Source organism: Oncorhynchus tshawytscha, linkage group LG13 (assembly GCF_018296145.1).
Source record: "Oncorhynchus tshawytscha isolate Ot180627B linkage group LG13, Otsh_v2.0, whole genome shotgun sequence".
In the NCBI taxonomy this organism is placed as follows: Eukaryota; Metazoa; Chordata; class Actinopteri; order Salmoniformes; family Salmonidae; genus Oncorhynchus; species Oncorhynchus tshawytscha.
In genome coordinates, this window is record NC_056441.1 from 65,489,099 (window position 1) to 65,514,690 (window position 25,592).

The following is a 25,592-nucleotide window of genomic DNA, read 5'->3' on the forward strand; positions in this document are numbered from 1 at the left end:
CTACAAGGAAACCAAACAGATTACTCACAGGACAGGGCCTATAGTAACAGGCCTATGGAGACCAGTCTTTGTGAAATAAATGTACCTCATTGCTTGCAGTTATTGTGTGTTTGTTGTTACGTTTCCTGAATCACATAATTCAAATGTAATGTGAAGAATGAAAGGATACCCAAAGGCAGAATAAGGTCAAGCGGTACACTGTAGTACATGGAATTCTCCATCCTGTGTTCATTCTCTGAGCCTTTCGTTCAATCCCCTAATGAGACCAGCCAGACCTTCACAAGGGCTTGGTAACTGTCCAACAGCATTCATAGAACTGGCATGTCTATGGTTGTGTGCATTCCAAATGGCACCCGTTTCCTAACGTAGTGCACTACTTTTGACCAGGACCCACAGGACTCTGGTCAAAAGGAGTGCACTATGTAGGGAATAGGGTGCCATTTGGGATATAACATAGACATCACAGATCTGATTCCTGCTAAAGGTATCAGGTTTTCCTCTAATCTTTTCTCTCTTTGTTTTCTTTGACTCCTTCAAACTCCGGCCATGAGGGCCACTGGCTGTTCTGACAAACAACAAACACTGGCATTGTGTCTTGGTTTGGAAAGTTTCAAGTTCAAGTATGCTTCCTTGCAGTTATATTAGTAGACATCGGTCAACTATGGCAGCCACAGGCATGAAAGATTATGGCAGAACATTTTATTGCTTTCGGTTGCTCTTAACGCATGGCCCTACTTTGACCTGTGGCTGTGACATTTTTTAAAAGATGCAGTTGTTCCTGTCTATGTTTTCAAAGAGAACTTCCTTTTGGAGAGATGTCCCATGTGACCGGCTATGTGATGCAATGTAGGTGAAGTTCTGTAGACTACCTAGTAGCAAGTCAGATTTCACCACCATTTCATGAAAAATAATGTGTGGTACTCCCAACCTATTGTACCCTATCCATTGCAGGTTACACTGCACTAGATTATCTCTGCCTGTATCAAAGGCAATCATCTGGAACTAGCCAGCCATTTTGTTTTCCCCCCTAAAGTTGATCAGACTGAGTGAGGACATTTGCCCCATCTCAATGAAGACATTTCTGATGGACAAACTGATGTTTTTGCAACAGACAAGAATAACATTTCAGCATTATGCCCACAACCAAAGCATGTATTTCAGTGGTCCAAACTCTACGTTTCCTTACTGTAGCCTAATTCACAATCATGCCTCCGAGTCCGAGATCAGATGGTGAGTGTAAACATCTCTTTCTAGCTGTCTAGCTTCTTCGACTGCGTTGTTTAGAGGGGAGGCGCTTCATATCTACCACCTAGGTTTTTGCTTCAGTACCGAATGTTTTCCTGCGCGAACGAGAGCTGGCTGAAAACATTTCATTCGCATGGAGTTCTCTCTCTGCTCACTTTGACATTTTAGTGATATTGTTACATAATAATTCATTAATATTCTATTTATTTCCCACAAGGCTACGACTGTGTGAATTCTCTGCTTTGCCTAATGTTCAGAGTTTTAATCATCTGCAACCGCATGCCTGGAGTGGTGTGTTAGCAACGCGCTTGGAAAATCACCGCCTCAGGCAAAGTAAAGTGGTTTGGTAAGTTGGTTTTATACTCTATGCTAGCCTACAGATCAAATATCTAGATTTTGTTTTATTCTTGTGAAGATAATATTTTATGTAAAAGTCTCATATTATGCAAAGCATAGCCTATGCATGTCTTTCTGAATGATTTTCTACAATATCTTATAGGAAACAGAGAAGGTAGGATATACTGCTTATCAAAGCCTGACAGTAGCCTATTAGTCAAGAGACCAAAACATGTTATCAAGCCTATATCGCTCTATATATATTCGCAATTAATTTGCATAATTTGTAGTTATTTTATTATATCCTGCTCATTTGGTGTGTGACTAAAAGGGGAATAATGTGTTTGCCCTACAATCAAATAGACTACTGTGTGATTTACAGGACATTACAGAAATCACAAGTCCTTGTATTCTTGTTGTCTACTGGAATACTGTTCAACACATGGCATACACGCACACCTATTCACTTTGCGCACGTACACAAACACACTGTAACAGGTTGAGGTTTCCACTCTATGAAAGTAGAAGGGATGAAAAGGAGAAGACTACTCAATAAAACAACCTTCCATAAGAAATACAGTATCCTCTTTTCCATGTATCTCCAACCTCTTTTTTAATACTGTACAATTCCATAGTCTGATCATCACAGGTAATACTATACCTGTGACATAAAAATAGTAGGAGATTGTACAATACTCACTTACTCACTCACCCCCATCGTGCCTGCTGGCCATAGGGCAGCAACAAAGGCTCTCCATGTTAGCAAATGCATTATAAATAAAGTGATACCTATCATATCATTTATACTGTATATTTTGCCACAACAACCAACGGATGTGTTCATTCTTTGTGTCTGTATCGACTAGAGAGAGAGGGATCAAATGATATACATTGAACCAATCAAACAGCATAGGCAAAAAAACAACACCATTTAAACATAGCCTTATCTTATGGTCACTCCTCCATAATGTCCTGTCATTAAATGAGCTGGTGCTGCAGGTGGCTGGGGTCCACTTCTCTACCTGGGAGAGAGAGGGACTTTAAAACCCCAGGGCTGGACTCCCTGTGTAGCCAGTTACACGGCAGCTTCCACAGACAGGCGACAAATTGGTGGTGTGAATGAGCAGCACCCAGTCGATGGTGTCACAGGGAGGTGGTACTCTGCTCAGACAGGTGCCAAGATAGCCTAACCCTGACCTCAAGTGTGAGGTGTCATCTCTGATATACTGGAAAACATACATAACCAACCAGACCAGATTCTCATCTAGCACTTTAAGTTAGGCTGAAGAGGTTCACTAATCGATGGCTGACCCGGTGAAACAACACATTTCTATGCATCTATCTGGTGTAAGTAACAATATATCATATTTTAAAAAATATCAGAATCAGCTAAACATATAAGTGCAGAGCCCTTTATTGTACATAGAAGGCTCTGGGTAGGTGTACAGTTTCTCACAGCTCCCATTTAGCGATAGAATAAAGAGTAACTCTGTGGGAACACGGTCTATGAGGGTGAATTAATATGGATTGTGTTGTGGGAAAACAGCACACTGCTGCTTACATCCCTTTCTGTTCCATTCAGAGCCACTTGTTGATTCAGGAATGTTCAGAGTTTTCAAACACGTCTTGTCCGGCGGGTGTGATTGTCATTGAGCTGCTAAGCTAGCTGCACATGCCCAGTTCAGATCTGGTTTCGAATGTCCACATTTTGTGTGGGAGACGAGCCAATTTATGAGGCTCCATTTTCTCTGCAATGTCGCTCACATTCCCCATTCGTGCTGTCGGAGGTGGAACCAGACCTGTGCGAAATCTCCCCATGCAGAGAGAGAGAGTCGAGATGTGCATCAGAGAATCTGTGATGGGCCCTGTGTTGACAGGCCCTGAAACGCACACTGAGTGATGGGCTGTGTGTTTGCAATGCAGATGTAGGAGAGCCAAGTAAAGTCAAGCACCAGCCACATGGCAGGCCCGTGTGGTAAGAACGGGCCCTGATGTGCCTCGAAAGCGGATGGACAGATAGATATTAGTGTTAACACTGTGGAAGGTGCTAACCACTTGTATAAGCGTCCTGTAAATGTGTCTCAAGCTGCTCCCTCTCTCAGCTCTATTTTCCACTGACATATTTATTCTGGAGAATTAAACGACAGAGCAGATTCGATTGACAGAGAGACATCTCTTTGCCAACATATAGTAGGCTCATCTCTGTGATAGCCCCTGCATAGTCTCCTTCCCTCCTCTTCTCCAGTCCCTGCCTCCTCAGCCCCTCTGCCCAGGCCAAGCCAGATATAAATAGCCATGTGGATGGAGGGAGAGAATGTCAGCAAAGCCAGTGCCATGGCACATCAGCACTTTGGAAGAGCCAGTCAGGAGTTTTGTGCTTATTTCCTGTTTTTTCATTCCCTCCATTGCCCTGCTGTTTTTGGCCGGCAGGTACTGCCTCACGCTGGTCACATGAGCTCTGTTTTTACCTAGTTCTAACATGCAGCCTTTGTCCTGATCTTCAGGTGTTGATGATTAAAAGACGCATTTCGATCTGATTGTGATGAGATCTTATAAGTGTAAACAGACAAGATCAGGCCATGACAAAGGACGGATGTTAACCACAGGTATAAACAGGGCTTGGGTCACTGCAGCAAAACAGTTAGCCTTTATTCTGACTATGGACTAAATTTAGCCTTAAAAAAGACGCACAAAATTAATCTCAGGCCAGTCGGTGTATGTGGTATGTCCCAGGGGAGTCATGTACCCCAAAAATCTGAGGGCACAAAACGTACGTAAGCATGCCGAGGGGGTGGTTTGATCATTTTGCTTTTTCAAACACCTGAAACAGCTTTTTCCTGCAATCTAGAGACATAGTATGATATGAGTATGTCAAAAATGTATTTTTCTGCATATCTAAGCATACCTCATATCTAAGCATACCTCATACCTCAGCATACCTCCTGTTTGTATCCTCCTGACTGGTGCTTATTATGCTTCTCTCCATCTCTTCTAAAATCTGGTAAAAGATTGAAAGGAATGTGAGTCTTATTCAGTACATTCAGTAATTGCTTCAAAAGTCTACCAGCCTTGCCAGCAGGCATGCCAGATAAGATAGCTAGACAAGCTAGCTACTCTAACTTGATTGACAGCCTGAAAGGTTGGGAGATTGGGAACCTATCTGGGTTAGCTAAAGCCAACTTCATAAAATTGCTCGGTGGACAGAAGGATTACAGAGAAGCAAGATTTTTTCTGTTCATAAAGATAAAATAAATGAAAAGAAGAGGACAAATCTGAGGGGACACGTGCCTCTGTGCCCCCTATGGGCATGACGCCTCTGGCATATCCGGTCCACTTTCTCCCATTAAATGTAATTTTGAATCAGTCACTATCTGTCTATACACAGTCATAAACTGCTCCTAGTATTGCTGTCACTGCAGGTATTTTTGGTTTATCACCAGCGGCAACTGTGAGAAAGGTGTAGCTGACCACAATCTAAGTGTTCCATGGCAACCACTGCATGTGTGAGCAGTCAAGGTGCAGACCAGAGTGAATGGTAGCTCGGGAACCGGGCTGAGAAGATTTCTATGCAGTTAGCATTGGAGGGGAATAGGATAGCAGGATGTGTATTAGTCCTGGGGAGGGATAGAAGGCAGGGGGATAAGGGAGACAAACAACTTGCTCAAACTGGGCCATATAGGTTCATTGATGGGAATGCAGCCTCAGCCCCCAGGCAGAATGACATTCCTGTGCTGTGCACTAAAGCAGAAGGATATTCCTGTTACTACCATTAAAACTAAGCTCTCTGGTAGACAGCAGGCACTATCAGTCCTGGTTAGTGGCATTATGATATGTGTGTGTGTGTGTGTGTGTGTGTGTGTGTGTCATACAGAGAGAGCCTCAAAAAACAACCACATTGAGGTGGAGGGTGACATGGAGTATGCAGGTGCTTTCAGCACAGACGGCAGATTTAATTCCCATTTAATGTGTTTGATTTGATCCGTGTGGCTTGTTAACCAGACTGTGGCAGAGAGGGAGAGAGACAGCTCCCCCGGCTAGTGTGCAAGGTGTGGATGGGATTGCGCACGACGGTGCAACAGTGTGTGTAGTAGTGCCTTAAGCTCTGTGCTCCCCCAGATAACTAACTTCAATTTAAATGCAGATGGATGAAGGGTCCTACTCATCAGAGACTGGAGCGATGTGATCTGTATGTAGGAGATCTGGAGGAGCTGGTGTTGTGTATTTGCCTCCAGAGGACTAATGTCCATATAGTAGATGGAGGCAGGGGGAGAGAGACAGACAGAGGGAGATATAGAGGGTCAGAGAGAAACAGGGGGAGTCAGAGAAACACAGAGAGAGGTGAAGAGAAACAAAGGAAGGAAGAGGGAGGCTAACCGAGTCAGAGGGAGACAGGAAGACATATGGAGACAGGGAGAGACATAGGAAGACAGGGAGAGACATAGGAAGACATAGGAAGACAGGGGGAGACATAGAGAGAGACATAGGAAGACAGAGAGAGACATAGGAAGACAGGGAGAGACATAGGGAGACAGGGAGAGACATAGGGAGACAGGGAGAGACATAGGGAGACAGGGAGAGACATAGGAAGACAGGGAGAGACATAGGAAGACAGGGAGAGACATAGGAAGACAGGGAGAGACATAGGAAGACAGGGAGAGACATAGGAAGACAGGGAGAGACATAGGAAGACAGGGAGAGACATAGGAAGACAGGGAGAGACATAGGAAGACATAGGAAGACAGGGGGAGACATAGGGAGAGACATAGGAAGACAGAGAGAGACATAGGAAGACATAGGAAGACAGGGGGAGACATAGGGAGAGACATAGGAAGACAGGGAGAGACATAGGAAGACAGGGAGAGACATAGGAAGACAGGGAGAGACATAGGAAGACAGGGAGAGACATAGGAAGACAGGGAGAGACATAGGAAGACCGGGAGAGACATAGGAAGACAGGAAGACAGGGAGAGACAGGGAGAGACAGGGAGAGACATAGGAAGACAGGGAGAGACATAGGAAGACAGGGAGAGACATAGGAAGACAGGGAGAGACATAGGAAGAGACATAGGAAGACAGGGAGAGACATAGGAAGACAGAGAGAGACATAGGAAGACAGGGAGAGACATAGGAAGACAGGGAGAGACATAGGAAGACAGGGAGAGACAGGAAGACAGAGAGAGACATAGGAAGACAGAGAGACATAGGAAGAGACAGAGAGAGACATAGGAAGAGACAGAGGAAGACAGGGAGAGGCATAGGAAGACAGAGAGAGACATAGGAAGAGACATGGAGAGACATAGGAAGACAGGGAGAGACATAGGAAGACAGAGAGAGAGACATAGGAAGACAGAGAGAGAGACATAGGAAGACAGGGAGAGAGACATAGGAAGACAGGGAGAGAGACATAGGAAGACAGGGAGAGAGACATAGGAAGACAGAGAGAGAGACATAGGAAGACAGAGAGAGAGACATAGGAAGACAGAGAGAGAGACATAGGAAGACAGAGAGAGAGACATAGGAAGACAGAGAGAGAGACATAGGAAGACAGAGAGAGAGACATAGGAAGACAGAGAGAGAGACATAGGAAGACAGAGAGAGAGACATAGGAAGACAGAGAGAGAGACATAGGAAGACAGAGAGAGAGACATAGGAAGACAGAGAGAGAGACATAGGAAGACAGAGAGAGAGACATAGGAAGACAGGGAGAGACATAGGAAGACAGGGAGAGACATAGGAAGAGACATAGGAAGAGACATGGAGAGACATAGGAAGAGACATAGGAAGAGACAGGGAGAGACATAGGAAGAGACATAGGAAGACAGGGAGAGACATAGGAAGACAGGGAGAGACATAGGAAGACAGAGAGAGACATAGGAAGAGACATAGGAAGACAGGGAGAGACATAGGAGGACAGGGAGAGACATAGGAAGAGACATAGGAAGACAGAGAGAGACATAGGAAGAGACAGGAAGAGACATAGGAAGACAGAGAGAGACATAGGAAGACAGAGAGAGACATAGGAAGAGACATAGGAAGACAGGGAGAGACATAGGAAGACAGGGAGAGACATAGGAAGACAGGGAGAGACATAGGAAGACATAGGAAGACAGGGGGAGACATAGGGAGAGACATAGGAAGACAGGGAGAGACATAGGAAGACATAGGAAGACAGGGGGAGACATAGGGAGAGACATAGGAAGACATGGAGAGACATAGGAAGACAGGGAGAGACATAGGAAGACGGAGAGACATAGGAAGACAGAGAGAGACATAGGAAGACAGGGAGAGACATAGGGAGAGACATAGGAAGACAGGGAGAGACATAGGAAGACAGGGAGAGACATAGGAAGAGACATAGGAAGACAGGGAGAGACATAGGAAGACAGGGAGAGACATAGGAAGACAGGGACATAGGAAGACAGGGAGAGACATAGGAAGACAGGGAGAGACATAGGAAGACAGGGAGAGACATAGGAAGACAGGGAGAGACATAGGAAGACAGGGAGAGACATAGGAAGACATAGGAAGACAGGGAGAGACATAGGAAGACAGGGAGAGACATAGGAAGACAGGGAGAGACATAGGAAGACAGGGAGAGACATAGGAAGACAGGGAGAGACATAGGAAGACAGGGAGAGACATAGGAAGACAGGGAGAGACATAGGAAGACAGGGAGAGACATAGGAAGACAGGGAGAGACATAGGAAGACAGGGAGAGACAGGAAGACAGAGAGAGACATAGGAAGAGACAGAGAGAGACATAGGAAGAGACAGAGGAAGACAGGGAGAGGCATAGGAAGACAGAGAGAGACATAGGAAGAGACATGGAGAGACATAGGAAGACAGGGAGAGACATAGGAAGACAGAGAGAGAGACATAGGAAGACAGAGAGAGAGACATAGGAAGACAGGGAGAGAGACATAGGAAGACAGGGAGAGAGACATAGGAAGACAGGGAGAGAGACATAGGAAGACAGGGAGAGAGACATAGGAAGACAGAGAGAGAGACATAGGAAGACAGAGAGAGAGACATAGGAAGACAGAGAGAGAGACATAGGAAGACAGAGAGAGAGACATAGGAAGACAGAGAGAGAGACATAGGAAGACAGAGAGAGAGACATAGGAAGACAGAGAGAGAGACATAGGAAGACAGGGAGAGACATAGGAAGAGACATGGAGAGACATAGGAAGAGACATAGGAAGAGACAGGGAGAGACATAGGAAGAGACATAGGAAGACAGGGAGAGACATAGGAAGACAGAGAGAGACATAGGAAGACAGAGAGAGACATAGGAAGACAGAGAGAGACATAGGAAGACAGAGAGAGACATAGGAAGAGACATAGGAAGACAGGGAGAGACATAGGAGGACAGGGAGAGACATAGGAAGACAGAGAGAGACATAGGAAGAGACAGGAAGAGACATAGGAAGACAGAGAGAGACATAGGAAGACAGAGAGAGACATAGGAAGACAGGGAGAGACAAAGGAAGACAGGGAGAGACATAGGAAGACAGGGAGAGACATAGGAAGACAGGGAGAGACATAGGAAGAGACATAGGAAGAGACAGAGAGAGACATAGGAAGAGACAGAGAGAGACAGGGAGAGACATAGGAAGACAGGGAGAGACATAGGAAGACAGGGAGAGACAGGAAGAGACATAGGAATACAGGGAGAGACATAGGAAGACAGAGAGAGACATAGGAAGAGACATGGAGAGACAGGAAGACAGAGAGAGACATAGGAAGACAGGGAGAGACATAGGAAGACAGGGAGAGACAGGAAGACAGGGAGAGACAGGAAGACAGGGAGAGACATAGGAAGACAGGGAGAGACATAGGAAGACAGGGAGAGACATAGGAAGACAGGGAGAGACAGGAAGACAGGGAGAGACAGGAAGACAGGGAGAGACAGGAAGACAGGGAGAGACATAGAAAGACAGGGAGAGACATAGGAAGAGACATAGGAAGAGACATAGGAAGACAGAGAGAGACATAGGAAGAGACATGGAGAGACCATAGGAAGACAGGGAGAGACATAGGAAGACAGGAAGAGACAGGGAGAGACATAGGAAGACAGGGAGAGACATAGGAAGACAGGGAGAGACATAGGAAGAGACATAGGAAGACAGGGAGAGACATAGGAAGACAGGGAGAGACATAGGAAGACAGGGAGAGACATAGGAAGACAGAGAGAGACATAGGAAGACAGAGAGAGACATAGGAAGACAGAGAGAGACATAGGAAGACAGGGAGAGACATAGGAAGACAGGGAGAGACATAGGAAGACAGGGAGAGACGTAGGAAGACAGGGAGAGACATAGGAAGACAGGGAGAGACATAGGAAGAGACAGAGAGAGACATAGGAAGAGACAGAGAGAGACATAGGAAGAGACAGAGAGAGACATAGGAAGAGACGTAGGGAGACATAGGAAGAGACGTAGGAAGACAGGGAGAGACGTAGGAAGACAGGGAGAGACGTAGGAAGACAGGGAGAGACGTAGGAAGACAGAGGGAGACGTAGGAAGAGACATAGGAAGACAGGGAGAGACATAGGAAGAGACATAGGAAGACAGGGAGAGACATAGGAAGACAGAGGGAGACATAGGAAGACAGGGAGAGACATAGGAAGAGACATAGGAAGACAGGGAGAGACGTAGGAAGACAGGGAGAGACGTAGGAAGACAGGGAGAGACGTAGGAAGACAGGGAGAGACGTAGGAAGACAGGGAGAGACGTAGGAAGACAGGGAGAGACGTAGGAAGACAGGGAGAGGCATAGGGAGGCATAAGGAGACTTTATTTTCTATTTTTATTTGACCTTTATTTAACTAGGCAAGTCAGTTGAAAACAAATTCTTATTTACAATGACGGCCTACCAAAAGGCAAAAAGCATCCTGTGGGGACAGGGGCCTGGGATTTATTTTTTTAAATAAATACAATATAAATATAGGACAAAACACACATCACAAAAAGAGATACAACACAATTCTATATAAAGAGCGACCTTCGACAACAACATAGCAAGGCAGCAATACATGACAACACAGCATGTTAGCAACACAACATGACAACAACATGGTAGCAACACATGGTAGCAGCACAAAACATGGTACAAACATTATTGGGTACAGTCAACAGCACAAAGGATAAGAAGGTAGAGACAACAATACATCACACAAAGCAGCCACAACTGTCAGTAAGAGTGTCCATGATTGAGTCTTTGAATGAAGAGATTGAGATAAAACTGTCCAGTTTGAGTGTTTGTTGCAGCTCGTTCCAGTCGCTAGCTGCAGTGAACTGAAAAGAGGAGTGACCCAGGGATGTGTGTGCTTTGGGGACCTTTAACAGAATGTGACTGGCAGAATGGGTGTTGTATGTGGAGGATGAGCGCAGCAGTAGATATCTCAGATAGGGGGGAGTGAGGCCTAACAGGGTTTTATAAATAATCATCAACCAGTTGGTATATACAGAGATGACCAGTTAACAGAGGAGTATAGAGGGCAGTGATGTGTCCTACAAGGAGCATTGGTGGCAAATCTGATGCCGAATGGTAAAGAACATCTAGCCGCTCGAGAGCACCCTTACCTGACGATCTATAAATTATGTCTCCGTAATTTAGCATGGGTAGGATGGCCATCTGAATCAGGGTTAGTTTGGCAGCTGGGGTGAAAGAGGAGCGATTACGATAGAGGAAACCAAGTCTAGATTTAACTTTAGCCTGCAGCTTTGATATGTGCTGAGAGAAGGACAGTGCACCGTCTAGCCATACTCCCAAGTACTTGTGTGAGGTGACTACCTCAAGCTCTAAACCCTCAGAGGTAGTAATAACACATGTGTACACCATAGGGAGACAGGGAGGGACAGGGAGACAGAAAGGCCGAAGGAGACAGGAAGACAGAGGGAGACAGGGAGACAGAGGGAGACAGAAGGAGACAGAAGGAGATAAGGTGAGACAGAGGGAGACAGGAAGACATAGGGTGGGGGAGATATAGGGAGACAGGGAGAGAAAGGGGAAGACATGGGGAGAGACAGGGAGCGACGGGGAGAGACATAGGGAGACAGGGAGAGACATCGGGAGAGACATAGGGAGACACGGAGAGACATAGGGAGAGACATAGGGAGACAGGGAGAGAAAGGGGAAGACCGGGAGAGACATAGACATAGGGAGAGACAGGGAGATAGGGAGACACACAGGGAGAGACAGAGGAAGACAGGGAGAGACAGGGAGAGAAAGGGGAAGACCGGGAGAGACAGAGGGAGACAGGGAGACATAGGGTGGGGGAGATATAGGGAGACAGGGAGAGAAAGGGGAAGACATGGGGAGAGACAGGGAGCGACGGGGAGAGACATAGGGAGACAGGGAGAGACATCGGGAGAGACATCGGGAGAGACATAGGGAGACAGGGAGAGACATAGGGTGACATAGGGAGAGACATAGGGAGAGACATAGGGAGACAGGGAGAGAAAGGGGAAGACCGGGAGAGACATAGGGAGAGACAGGGAGACACATAGGGAGAGACAGAGGAAGACAGGGAGAGACAGGGAGAGAAAGGGGAAGACGGGGAGAGACACAGGGAGACGGGGAGAGACAGGGAGAGAAAGGGGAAGACAGGGAGAAACAGAGGAAGACAGGGAGAGAAAGGAGAGACAGGGAGAGAAAGGGGAAGACAGGGAGAAACAGTGGGAGACATAGGGAGACAGGGAGAGAAAGGGGAAGACCGGAAGAAACATAGGGAGAAAGGGGAAGACAGGGAGAGAAAGGAGAGACAGGGAGAGAAAGGGGAAGACAGGGAGAAACAGGGAGACAGGGAGGGACAGGAAGACAGAAGGAGACAGGGAGAGAAAGGGGAAGACGGGGAGAGACACAGGGAGACGGGGAGAGACAGGGAGAGAAAGGGGAAGACAGGGAGAGAAAGGGGAAGACAGGGAGAAACAGAGGAAGACCGGGAGAGACAGGGAGAGAAAGGGGAAGACAGGGAGAAACAGAGGGAGACATAGGGAGACATAGGGAGACAGGGAGAGACAAGGAGAGACAGGGAGAAACATAGGGAGACAGGGAGAGAAAGGAGAGACAGGGAGACAGGGAGAGAAAGGAGAGACAGGGGAAGACAGGGAGAAATAGGGAGAGAAAGGGGAAGACATAGGGAGTCAGGGAGGGACAGGAAGACAGAGGGAGACAGGGAGAGACAAGAGAGAGAAAGGGGGAGACAGACTCAGCATGCTGTGGGTCCAAGGAGGGTGCTTAGGTGGGGTGGGGAGGGACAGCAGGAATGAGACATTAGATTGGCACCGTAAGACAGCAGCTTCAGTAACAGCTCTTACTGTACAGGGGAACAGTGTTGTCTCTCTCTGGAGCTCCAGTGCAGTGAAGGGAGGGAGTCATATTGAGCAGGTTGGCACATTTCAGACAACCATTCTGGTTCCACTTACTGGAAGCCACCGTGTGACCTGTTACAGGAATAAGTCCCCAGCCCAGTGTATTTTTTTAGTTTGCTGTGTTGTTCAGTTTGTTCTTGTTAGCCTCTCCTGTGCTGTGATGGGGCATCTGGCTCTCTGGCTCCCCTCCATATATGCCTTCGAGGCGTTTTACAGCCACTGACCCACCACCATACCTTCCCTGAGGGGGTAAAAAGACCCTGGCTGGTACTGGCACTGCAGGCCACACACCCATCTCTCTCTCCTGGAAAAGCGATGGATGACTTGGCGCAACATTTGCCATACACAGAACTGTTCTGTCACAGCACAAGTTCATCCAAAAAGATCAATATACCTAATTTGATGAGTCATTGCAAATAGCTTTAATGGCACCATCCGATGTAATTGTGTAGGTAACTTCCAAAATAATGGAAACATTTGAGTAAATGAGGGATACCAAGTATATTGAAAGCAGGTGCTTCCACACAGGTGTGATTCCCGAGTTAATTAAGAAATTAACATCCCATCATGCTTAGGGTCATTTATAAAACATGTTGGGCAGGCCATTATTTTGATTACTGTGGATATGCCCCCATAGGATGACAATGCCTCCATTCACAGGGCACAAATGGTCACTGAATGGTTTGAGGAGCATAAAAATGTCAACCATATGCCATGGCCGTGCCATGGCATCTCAATCCAATTGAACACTTATGAGAGATTCTGGAGTGGCGCCTGAGACAGCATTTTTCCATCATCAACAAAACACCAAGTGATGAATGGTGTCGCATCCCTCCAATAGAGTTCCAGACACTTGTAGAATCTATGTCAAGTTGCATTGAACCTGTTCTGGCTCGTGGTGGCACAACGCCCTATTAAGACACTTTATGTTGGTGTTTCCTTTATTTTGACAGTTACCTGTATGTTTGCCAGTTTAATATTTTATTTTATTTTTTATATTTAAATGGAAAAAACTGATGCCCAATTTGGTCTGAAATTGGGATGTGTGCCTTTGTTGTTCCAGGTAAATCTCCTGCTGTCTGGTTCTGCTGTTCCAACATGACCTCAGGCCTCTGAAGACCTTTCTGTTATTCATCCTCCTGCTCTCTCTGTACCAATCTCCTGTCACTCTTACTCTATTCTACAATGGGTTCCCGCAGTCAAGGCAGCTTTTTCCACCACCACCACCACCACAGCTCGGTGGTGCCTACGGCCGTGCCAAGGCTTCTCACAGAGAACAGCAGTCTGCTAGGGGGCATCGCCCAGATCACCCCCAACCTCTTCCTGAGCCGGGGAAACGTGGCGTCCAACCGCAGCCTGCTGCTGTCCAAGGGCATCACCTGCGTGGTTAACGCCACTATCGAGCTGCCCAACTTCAACTGGCCCCACGTGGAGTATGTAAAGGTACCCCTGGCGGACATGCCCCACTCCCCCCTCTCCCTGTACTTCGACAGCATAGCTGATAAGATCCACAGTGTGGGGAGAAAGCGGGGGGCCGTGTTGGTGCATTGTGCTGCAGGGGTGAGCCGCTCAGCCTCCCTGTGCCTGGCCTACCTGATGAAGTACCACCGTGTGTCTCTGGCCGAGGCCCACGCTTGGGTCAAGTCCCGCCGGCCAGTCATCCGGCCCAACGGGGGCTTCTGGCGTCAGCTCATCGACTACGAAAGGAAGCTGTTTGGCAGGAACTCTGTGAAAATGGTACAGACACCTTACGGGGTGATACCTGACGTCTACGAGCGGGAGCGCAGGAATCTGGCACCCTACTGGGGCCTGTAGAGGAGAGCTGGGGCCTCGCCAATGGGAGGGAAGGAGACGGAGATTAAAGTGAGCAGGGCGGATGACCAACTCTGTTGCATCCCAGTCCTTCTCCCCTCCAGTCCTCCAGGGGTGCCAGCTCATGCATGTTCCCCCAGCAAGAGATGCAGAGTGAGATGAAGCGTGTGACTGTCTGTCTTTGTGAAGCTTAATTAATGAATGCATTGGGATGTAGGGAGTCTTAGTAATCAGTCACTACACTGCAGACTGGTTACTGGTGGGTGATGCTACACTACACTGCATCAACCCCCGTCTGTCTGTCTCTGAGAGGGAGCAAGGCCTCCTCAAGTCTGGAATCCTCAGGACCAAAGGAGTAACAGAACCACGACCAAGCCAGACCCCAGATCAGCTGAAATGGCCAGACCCAGACTGTGACTTTGGAGTCTAGCTTGACTCCCCAGACTCCAAAGAACAAGAGCATTCTGGGAAGGTGTAGGTGGTGCTTTAGACTCAGCAATTCTGACAGGCAGCGGTGTGACTCACTGAAGTCCAGTCCCGATGTAAAGTCATGTGATAGTTTTGTGCCAGTTTTGCTGTTGTCTTTAATGTGTGAACCCGCAGCAGTCCTGTTCTCAGTTTAAAACTGTACAGAAATGTTTTGACATATTGAATTATGCTCCTGGGAGATATTTGAAATCAAGAAAAGAAAATATATGGTGCCCAATGAATATTTAAAGCTGTTAGTGTATACACATTTTTAATCAATACAGTGTGTACACTTAAAGGTCCCTATTTACTATGGGGATGATATTGCAGAATATACTGTACTGGTACTAATATTGTACAATATTATGCTGTTTTAGAATGTCACCACCCTCTGTTAAGAGGAAGACAGTACTGTGTTAGGGAGTGGGAGAAACAGTTTCTATTTCCCTCTTTTTGCCTCATATTGATGTTTAAGTGAAAAGAGGTCCTAGAAAGAATTACAACCAGACAGTCCTGGGCTTAACTGGTGTACTGTCATTGATAAACCTTCCTCTTTTTGGGGGTTTGGAAGAAGTCTATACTCTATACATGAAAAGATTTTAGATAAAATACTAATATTACTGTAGCAAGTGAACAATGCCCTTGTCACAGGCATAACCAGAAAGCCAAGTTTACATGAATTTAGTGCTCTATTCAATCTATCGCTGAAGCGTTACAGATTGTGCAATAGAAATGTAAAGGTAATTTCCGATTATGCAGCGTTTACCGTGAATGCAGTCTCTGCGGACATTGCCTTTACATTTGTATTACTCTGTAACTCTGGACTTACCCGATACGGATTGAATAGAGCCCTTAGTTTCATACCCTAAGGCATTGAATGATTAACAAGCTAATGTAACTGTTCGAAATTTATGACAAAATAAAATAAATGACTGATATGCATTATTGGGTACTCTTATTTTTTAAATTTGATTGATAATGGTCAATATTCATCCTTGGTGTTGGTAAAGTCATCAGTTTGAGAGCTAATCAGTTAATTGTAACTGACCATGTAGATACTCATTGTAATATTCATAGTGATACTCACATTCACTTGTAAGAAACATTGTTTGTCAGGTTTATTATTCAGACCAGTGGCGAATAAAGACGTAGTGAGGTTAACAGGACAATCAGTTTAGAATAATTGCAGCATTTTTCACTTTTGATAGATCCTGTTAAAGTCCTGCGATCCAGCTGTGCCAACGGTGAGGTTGGAATGATTATAACGTGGCTCTCTATAGCAACAAGAAGTTGCTGTAAAACATGATTGAATTTCATGGCTAATTTCAAAATATACATTCCTACAACTTAACCGTGTGCTCTCTGTGTTTCTGTGACTTTAAATGTCTTTAATAGAGAGGTTGATATAAAAGTACTCTGTACAGCGGCCCCTTCAACAGAAGACCATGGCTGCATCCCAAATGGCACCCTTATCCCTATATAGTGCACTTTGTTTGACCAGAGCCCGATGGTGTCTGTACGCAAGTAGTGCTCTAGAAGGGGAATAGGGTGTCATTTGATTTGGGATGCAAACTATTGATGTTACTCACAACCATTTCCCCCACAGAAGTCTTCAGATGTCACAGAAACGTTCTATTCATTTTCATTTGGCATGGCCACAGAGAACCAGACAGACAGTGATGGGGACTGTCTTGTGGCCCATTCTACTGAGGGATCTCCAGAATGGGCTACACAATAAACACCATTAACCACCCAGACACTGCCTCCATCAGATGACAGGCCAGGCATGATGAAGATGCAGGAGGGATGGGTCCAAGTGATACATTTCTGTACCAGCTTGCTTTCCCCAATGGATTGACGCTCTCTGTATGTGTGTGTGTGTGTGTCTCTGATTCTCAGGGAATAGTTAGCCATCCTAGAGTAAACACATCTTTCATTAGCAGAAGCAGAATATGACTATTAATCAGGAAACCAGTAAGCAGAGCGATCTACATCACCCTGAACATCAAAGGCAGTAGACTGGGCAACAGTGCCGTAGTGCGGGCCATGCGGAACAAACTGCTGTGATGAACTTGGATGAGATGTCATTAGGCTGTAGGAAGGAGATGTGACTGGCAAATGAGCTCACAACAACCTGCCTGCCTGCAGATTATTATGCTCTGCAGAGCTTGGAAGGTTGCACCCACACCGAATTTGTCTCTTAGAAGATCCTCCATTTTAAATTAGAATATGATTAAATGCAAACGATGTGAACAAGCAAATAATATTTCTCATGTCACTAACATAGCAGTAATAGTAGTTATGTTATGTTGCATCGCCTCTCTGTAAAAAAGGAAAGCGTTCCTATTCCATCAACCTTGAACTTGAATTGATGCCCTGAACACTACAGATGTAGAATCTTAATTTGAGCCAGTTTGTTACAGCAGGAAAATATTCATGCAGTAACAGGAAATGTGAATTAATTAATTATGTGCATTACAATTCATGGATATTTTTTGTAGAGGTTGATACATTTTACATTAGGGAACATCAAGTGTCAGTGTAAATTACAAACTCTAGAAGCCTTTTAAAACCTTGATTTCAGGACAAGTTTGCATTTCCTGCTGTGCAAGTAAATTCTCAAAATAGTGATCAAATTAAGATCCTACATCTGTATAACAGGTGAGGTTCGATTTAGTCTTTTAATTCATTTGAATTAAAGCAGCTTATACTGTTTTTTTCCTGGTACATATCATGCTTTTCTATTTAATAACCAGGTACAGACGAGAGCATAGCCACAATATTCAGACAAATAATAATTAGGCTTGTCACACCATTGATGGCATAAGAGAAGACTGCCTAAAAGGGACATGATCTTCTAAAGCAGCAATCGGACCTCACACGGGGGGGAATTAAAACTATGGTAACCTTGGTAACCATCACCACGGCAACGGTGCTGTTAGCGATGAATATTAACACTTAATCAATGTCTGGGCACAATAATCAATTGCTGTGGCAAGTGGGCATTGTGGAGGAAAAAATGGTGGAAGAGGAAGAGAGAGAGTGTATTGTATGAATGATAGACTGAGTTCATGTCCATTTGAAATTGAACGAGACAGAATGTGATGGGTGAGGAATAGCCCAAGCATCATCAAAGCACTGTGACAAATACAATTTGATTTGATATATTTGTCCATTACGAAACACTCTCTGTGTGTTCATTCCAAAACCATTTGGTACAACGACAATCATGGATGTTTCGGGAACCGATCACAGAATTCTTGCTCCTTCTCCATAGTCATATAGTTAAAGATTGAAGTTCAATCGAGAGAGAGACTAAGTAATTCAATTTAAGCAGGGTTGGATAAAGTCATTATCAGTCAGCGTTTGACTGTGATTCTAGCCTCTCTTCGAGACTGCCTTTCACTCATCTATCCATTCCCTTTTAGAATGACCTCACTGGGTTGTCTGGTTCAGATTATAGAAAGGACATAGATGCTGAATACTGCTATCTATTTGAAAGAAAACATTTATAATAAATGAATGATTAATACATAGTAAGGAATTCTAATAGTTCCATCTTGTCATAGTTAAACTGAACAATTGAAAGTGTCTATAGGAGATATGACAAATCTTGTCAGTGCTTTCTTCAAATACCCATATTTGACCAGACTTGGTCAACTGAACAGGGGTTTCAAATCATTCATTTCAAAGTATAAGATCTTGGACACTCAAGTGAAAATATTCACAGATCTCGAGCCCTTTAAGCCTCAAGCCTTTGAACATCTGCAAAACTACAGTTTAGTCTGAAATTTCACCCAGATTAGGCTGTGAACACTAGCTTTTATGAGCAATAGGATTACAAAGACAAAAAAATAATCTAGGGACATCAAAGTAATAAAAATACTCACTAGAGAATTAACGATAAAGGCAATTATTTATATCAGGTGACTGACAATGGGCAGAAAATATGAAAGAGCCTGCGGCTGAAGAATAGCAGTCAATACAGTAGGGTAGCACTCCCATTCTCCTGAGGTGATCCTCTGAGGCACAGCCCAGCAGACAATACTAGGCATGAAGACAGGACATGGGGAGAGACGGGTGGATATGCATTTCAAATTTACACAGCCTTATTATTCAATAATTGATTTGTAATTTTCTGTAATCCAACAGCTCACAGTGAGTAGAGGACACGACAGAGAGAGGAATTCATTTTCAGCAGGATGTTCAATTAGGGAATGGTGAGAGATAAAATGTATGTTGGAGAACACACACACCTGTCCTGGACACACGAGACAGAATGATTTTGAGATGAGACTGGTTCCATGTATGGTGCCACTTTAGGCATCTTTTTTCATTTGATTGTTTTAGCGCACTGTCCTCCAGCAATGGCCCAGCAGGCTTGTCTGATGATAATGTACACTGCTCAAAAAAATAAAGGGAACACTTAAACAACACAATGTAACTCCAAGTCAATCACACTTCTGTGAAATCAAACTGTCCACTTAGGAAGCAACACTGATTGACAATAAATTTCACATGCTGTTGTGCAAATGGAATAGACAACAGGTGGAAATTATAGGCAATTAGCAAGACACCCCCAATAAAGGAGTGGTTCTGTAGGTGGTGACCACAGACCACTTCTCAGTTCCTATGCTTCCTGGCTGATGTTTCGGTCACTTTTGAATGCTGGCGGTGCTTTCACTCTAGTGGTAGCATGAGATGGAGTCTACAACCCACACAAGTGGCTCAGGTAGTGCAGCTCATCCAGGATGGCACATCAATGCGAACTGTGGCAAGAAGGTTTGCTGTGTCTGTCAGCGTAGTCTCCAGAGCATGGAGGCGCTACCAGGAGACAGGCCAGTACATCAGGAGACGTGGAGGAGGCTGTAGGAGGGCAACAACCCAGCAGCAGGACCGCTACCTCCGCCTTTGTGCATGTGCACATGTGCATGTGTCTGCTCAAACGGTCAGAAACAGACTCCATGAGGGTGATATGAGGGCCCAACGTCCACAGGTGGGGGTTGTGCTTACAGCACAACACCGTGCAGGACGTTTGCCATTTGCCAGAGAACACCAAGATTGGCAAATTCGCCACTGGCGCCCTGTGCTCTTCACAGATGAAAGCAGGTTCACACTGAGCACGTGATAGACGTGACAGAGTCTGGAGACGCCGTGGAGAACGTTCTGCTGCCTGCAAATCCTCCAGCATGACCGGTTTGGCGGTGGGTCAGTCATGGTATGGGGTGGCATTTCTTTGGGGGGCCGCACAGCCCTCCATGTGCTCGCCAGAGGTAGCTTGACTGCCATTAGGTACCGAGATGAGATCCTCAGACCCCTTGTGAGACCATATGCTGGTGCGGTTGGCCCTGGGTTCCTCCTAATGCAAGACAATGATAGACCTCATGTGGCTGGAGTGTGTCAGCAGTTCCTGCAAGAGGAAGGCATTGATGCTATGGACTGGCCCGCCCGTTCCCCAGACCTGAATCCAACTGAGCACATCTGGGACATCATGTCTCGCTCCATCCACCAACGCCACGTTGCACCACAGACTGTCCAGGAGTTGGAGGATGCTTTAGTCCAGGTCTGGGAGGAGATCTCGTGTGTGCAGACCTCGGTGTGCAGACCTCATCAGGAGCATGGCCAGGCGTTGTAGGGAGGTCATACAGGCACGTGGAGGCCACACACACACTACTGAGCCTCATTTTGACTTGTTTTAAGGACATTACATCAAAGTTGGATCAGCCTGTAGTGTGGTTTTCCACTAATTTTGAGTGTGACTCCAAATCCAGACCTCCATGGGTTGACAAATTTGATTTCCATTGATAATTTGTGTGATTTTGTCAGCACATTCAACTATGTAAAGAAAAAAGTATTTAATAAGAATATTTCATTCATTCAGATCTAGGATGTGTTATTTTAGTGTTCCCTTTATTTTTTTGAGCAGTGTATTTCATTTGGTCACAGAGTGATAGAGATGAAGTCTCTCTGGTCTCAGAAAAAGCATGCTACTGAGTGAAATAGAAAAGGTGAGAATCTCAATCCATTTGGCATTTTAGGAGAAGTACTGCTTATATATTGCTGCAATAGACTCTGAACATAATTGGTCCAGATTAAACGACTGATGATATTGGGACAATAGAATGCCTTCAGGATTCATGTTGACATTCAAACCAACCTTCTCAATTATATCAGAAAAGATTAGAAACAAAAAACAATTTGGCCGAATTGTGTAATACTCTGTAAATGGATTAGTATGTAATAGGCTTCCAGGTAATACATTAATTGATCAATGACCATGAAAAGTATTGAATTTATGCATCAATGTATTATTTATGTAAATATCATCACATCCCCATCATCAGTGAGTAGATATACACTGGCACAGCAAGACAGAAAAACAAAACCTACAGCCAACAATCTTTAAGAGTTAAGACTCCCTTTTAAGTCCCAATGTCACAAAAATGTTCAAAACAGCACATGAACATTAATTTAGATAAAGCAGTCCCTATCCAACAATACAAAGACATTAAAAAGCAGTCAATGTCACACATACTTAAAATGGTAAATATAAATTAAAATGTTAACAGCCATGGACTATGCTTTTAGAGACCCGACCGTCAAAGTGATTCAGTACCAGCAGTGTAATAATACAAGTGACAAGGGAAACAACAGATAGCTTTTACATCTCAGTTTGTCTCCAAGTTCCTTCAGTCTTCAATGTTAGTATATTGCAGTTTTAATAGTTTGGTATGGACTTGTTGAGAACATAAAGAGTGCATTACAGAAAGTGTTAAGAGATCCACAACCATATTCATATAACTGTCCACATTTTCTCCTGCTGACATAGGGACTAGACCTCCATTGGGTTAACATAGCACAACATTGGTTAACTATCTGAATACTGTTTGCCGAAATAAATCAAGCCTGCCAGAGAAGTCAAACATCAATGCTAAAAGGCTTCCTGTAACTTATATTGCATTATACTGTATGAGACCAAACAAAGGAAAAAAGTAACAATGACACCATTAATAAAGTACAATTTTACAATACATTATGATACAGAATAGGCTTTACTGTGTCAAGCCTTGAATTTGTACAAACTAGCAGATTTGCACTTCTTCACCACTGCAAAGAGCATGGAGACTCCCTCAGAGAGAGAAGGAAAAGGAGAGAATAGAAGGCTAATAAATAAGAGAATTCCAGTGACTTGAGGTCTCTCTCACTCTGATCTCTGAGCTCGCAGCCCAAGGTGAGAGGCTGTTCGGTGTGCAGGGAGAACCCGGCTGCTGAACCTCGTCGGTGTTGATTACCCTGCGCCCGTTGCCATGGCAATGGTGTCCAGCGCTTAGAGCAGGTCGGGCAGAATGAGGCCCGGTGGTTTGGGCTCCACGCAGTTAATCCAAAAATTGGCACAGCTGGCGTGGTACTGGTGGCCCCCGTACAGCAGCTTGAAGTTGTCTGTCTCGGAGTTGAAAACCTGGCGGAAGGGTCAAATAAGGGCAAAATGGGGGTGATGGTTAGGACAACAAGGTTCAACTGAATAGTTAATAAACAGATGAACCTGGCAGGAGCTCTGGCTAACAGATAGAAAGCAGTGGTAGAGATAAATCAACAGGAACTAAATCATTCATCTATGAGAGTAACGCTAGAAGCAGGGATTTGTGGGCAGCTTAACCTGCATATCTCCACTGTGGCACACAAACAAGAGGTCAACAAAAACTGACCCTTTGAAAAAATATGACTCATGTTTGGCACAATGCTCGGTCTACTGATCAATAAGAGTGTTGCTCATTGCTCGATCTCCTGACAGTTGAATCTATCGAGATAGCTGAATGGCACTCCCACATAACATCTGAATATAGCCGTTGAGAAAATTGAGTGAACTGAGAGGGGCAGAGAGCTGTTATGTGAGCTTGCATTTAGTTAGCTGAGCCCAGCAGAAGCAGCAGGTTGGTGATAAGGAGGAGATGCTAATGTTGGTGTTGTGCAGTTTAAGAGTTTGCATCCCTGATGAAATATCCGAGCTAAAGCATGAAAGAGAATGTGGTGAATCATATCCTCCCACAGACAGACTGCATATACAACAACCTGGGAACACGCACACACACACAATATAGTATACTCATACCTGTCCATATGCTCACAAACCATTTACAGTACATTTACTATGCTGCGCACATCTGTTGTGTTTCTCACATACTCCGACACACACTCAGGTTTCACAATGTATTCTCGTTTCATCTGCCTCATCCAACTTCTTTCCTACAATCTTTATTTAGCCCGCCTACCAAAGCCTGGTCTGTTGGAGAGGGAGTGGGGAAAAACAGAGCACAAAGGCATAACCCCTTGTCTCCTTCTCCTCTCTTCTTCAATCCCATCCCCTCTCCCTCACCCTCCCCAGTCCTTGCCTGCATAACCGGGATTATGTGCAATTTACCCATCAAACATGATTGTGCCAACAGACATGTAATGTGGGAGAGACATAACAGAAGTAGAAAGTGCTGGAGAGAGGATATGCTTGGAAGAGTTAGACCATTGGATGGTAGAATAAAACCAAAATGAAAGGTCAGCATGATTAATCCTAGGTGTTAATTCTAACTGTAATCTAAAAGGTTAATGACCCTCCATTAGGAAACCAAGACGACAGTGCTGCTCATGGTGCTATAGGGCTACAGACTAGAAACACCACCTGTTAATGCGAGGGGCATCATGCATAAAAGGTGGAGGCTACAGTCTACTGCTGCTTAAGAGGCGAAAATAAGTGAAGCATACCCTTACCCTTAACCTCTTGTCATGGTCTTTAGCCAGTGCCTGTAAGTAGCACAAGATGTGTCAGCATTTTTCTAGTTTCATGCATTGTCCTGAGTAAGCAAAGTGAAACTGTACAGTAACTGAGGATCAGTCCATCAGTATGAACGTAACGTTGGTACACCAAAGGAACTGAAAGAGCAACCCGTCTCCAGAACATTCCAAGAGCCCCAAAGTGAAAGAATCTAAAGTACCACCCTACGATCATCCATCTCCTTTTCCAATAAACATCAAACAGGGATGGGCATCTTTGAAGCAGGATTCCAGACTCTGCAATAGATTTGAGAGAAATACTGTGCAGTCTGCAAACCCATTGAATTAGGCACCCACTGCCAAGTAAACTTCATTTAATGTTATTGGCCTTTTCCAGAGTAAGTCATAACCAAATTAAACTAAAAGATCACTTCAAATCCTCGAGATATTTCAGAATCTGACATTTATGAATAATAATGCAACATGCTGCATAAATTATTATTTGGAAAAAAACATCACTTCTACTTTTAGGAATAATTGCACTCATTAGCATTTATTATTGGGAGAAAATAGCAAAACTTCATGAAACTCAAAACGATCACAGAGTTTTATAGCTTGCTGCAGTCTCCAAGTTTATTTTTTATGTATTTATTTAACTCGGCAAGTCAGTTAAGAACAAATTCTTATTTACAATGACGGCCTATGGGACTCCCAATCGCGGCCGGATATGATAGAATCTGGATTCGAACCAGGGACTGTAGTGACGCCTCTTGCACTGAAATGCAGTGCCTTAGAGAGCTGTGCCACTCGGGAGCCCAAGTAACAAACTATGTTTAGATCCAGATGCTATCTGTTGCTTAGCCTGATAGCAGATACCTACTCGTCAAACATCTCATTCCAAAATCATGGGCATTAATATGAAGTTGGTCCTCCCTTTGCTGCTATAACAGTCTCTACTCTTCTGGGAAGGCTTTCCACTAGATGTTGGAACATTTCTGAGGGGACTTGCTTCCATCCAGCCACAAGAGTATTAGTGAGGTCGGGCACTGATGTTGGGCGATTAGGCCTAGCTCACAGTCATCCCAAAGGTGTTCGATGGGGTTGAGGTCAGGGCTCTGTGCAGGCCAGTCAAGTTCTTCCACATCGATCTCGACAAACCATTTCTGTATGGACTTCGCTTTGTGCTCGGAGGCATTGTCATGATGAAACAGAAAAAGGGCCTTCCCCAAACTGTTGCCACAAAGTTGGAAGCACAGAATTGTCTAGAATGTCATTGTATGCTGTAGCGTTAAGATTCCCTTCACTGGAACTAAGGGGCCTAGACCGAACCATGAAAAACAGCCCCAGACCATTATTCCTCACCCACCAAACTTTACAGTTGGCACTACGCATTGGGGCAGGTAGCATTTTCCTGGCATCCACCAAATCAAGATTAGTCCGTCGGACAGCCAAACGGTGAAGCATGATTCATCACTCCAGAGACCGCGTTTCCACTCCTCCAGAGTCCACTCCAGCCTACGCTTTGCATTGTGCATGGTGATCTTAGGCTTGTGTGCAGCTGCTTGGCCATGGAAACCTATTTCATGAAGGTCCT

General features: G+C 45.0%; 2 protein-coding genes across 13 annotated transcripts in view; one reads left to right on the top strand and one right to left on the bottom strand.

The window, feature by feature from the left end:
- The first annotated feature begins 822 nt into the window (after positions 1 to 822).
- dusp14 (dual specificity phosphatase 14) lies at positions 823 to 16,180 on the top strand. 2 transcript variants are annotated; one of them, XM_024442878.2, is made up of 3 exons: positions 823 to 1,230; positions 1,463 to 1,591; positions 14,019 to 16,180. In XM_024442878.2, exon 3 carries the CDS (start codon positions 14,141 to 14,143, stop codon positions 14,768 to 14,770), a length of 630 nt encoding a protein of 209 aa, XP_024298646.1. In that variant the 5' UTR covers positions 823 to 1,230; positions 1,463 to 1,591; positions 14,019 to 14,140; the 3' UTR covers positions 14,771 to 16,180. The 2 variants fall into 2 exon arrangements, with proteins under 2 accessions (XP_024298646.1, XP_024298645.1); XM_024442877.2 differs by lacking the exon at positions 823 to 1,230 and having other exon boundaries at positions 1,299 to 1,591.
- Positions 16,181 to 21,522: 5,342 nt separating this feature from the next.
- The window catches only part of LOC112265518 (synergin gamma), a 51,457-nt gene continuing 47,387 nt past the window's right edge, over positions 21,523 to 25,592 (bottom strand). For 8 of the 11 annotated variants that reach the window (XM_042296190.1, XM_042296198.1, XM_042296197.1 and 5 more), the window contains 2 exons: positions 23,996 to 24,028; positions 21,523 to 22,694 (listed from right to left, as the gene is read on the bottom strand). In XM_042296190.1, coding sequence (XP_042152124.1) covers positions 22,563 to 22,694; positions 23,996 to 24,028 — 165 coding nt within the window. In that variant the 3' untranslated portion in view covers positions 21,523 to 22,562. The remainder of the gene's footprint in view (positions 22,695 to 23,995; positions 24,029 to 25,592) is intronic. The other 3 variants (XM_042296199.1, XM_042296194.1, XM_042296192.1) reach the window with 1 other exon arrangement.

What these genes read in the sequence shown, in the direction of transcription:
- dusp14 (XM_024442878.2), top strand. Translation starts at nt 14,141, where the DNA reads ATGGGTTCCCGCAGTCAAGGCAGCTTTTTCCACCACCACCACCACCAC.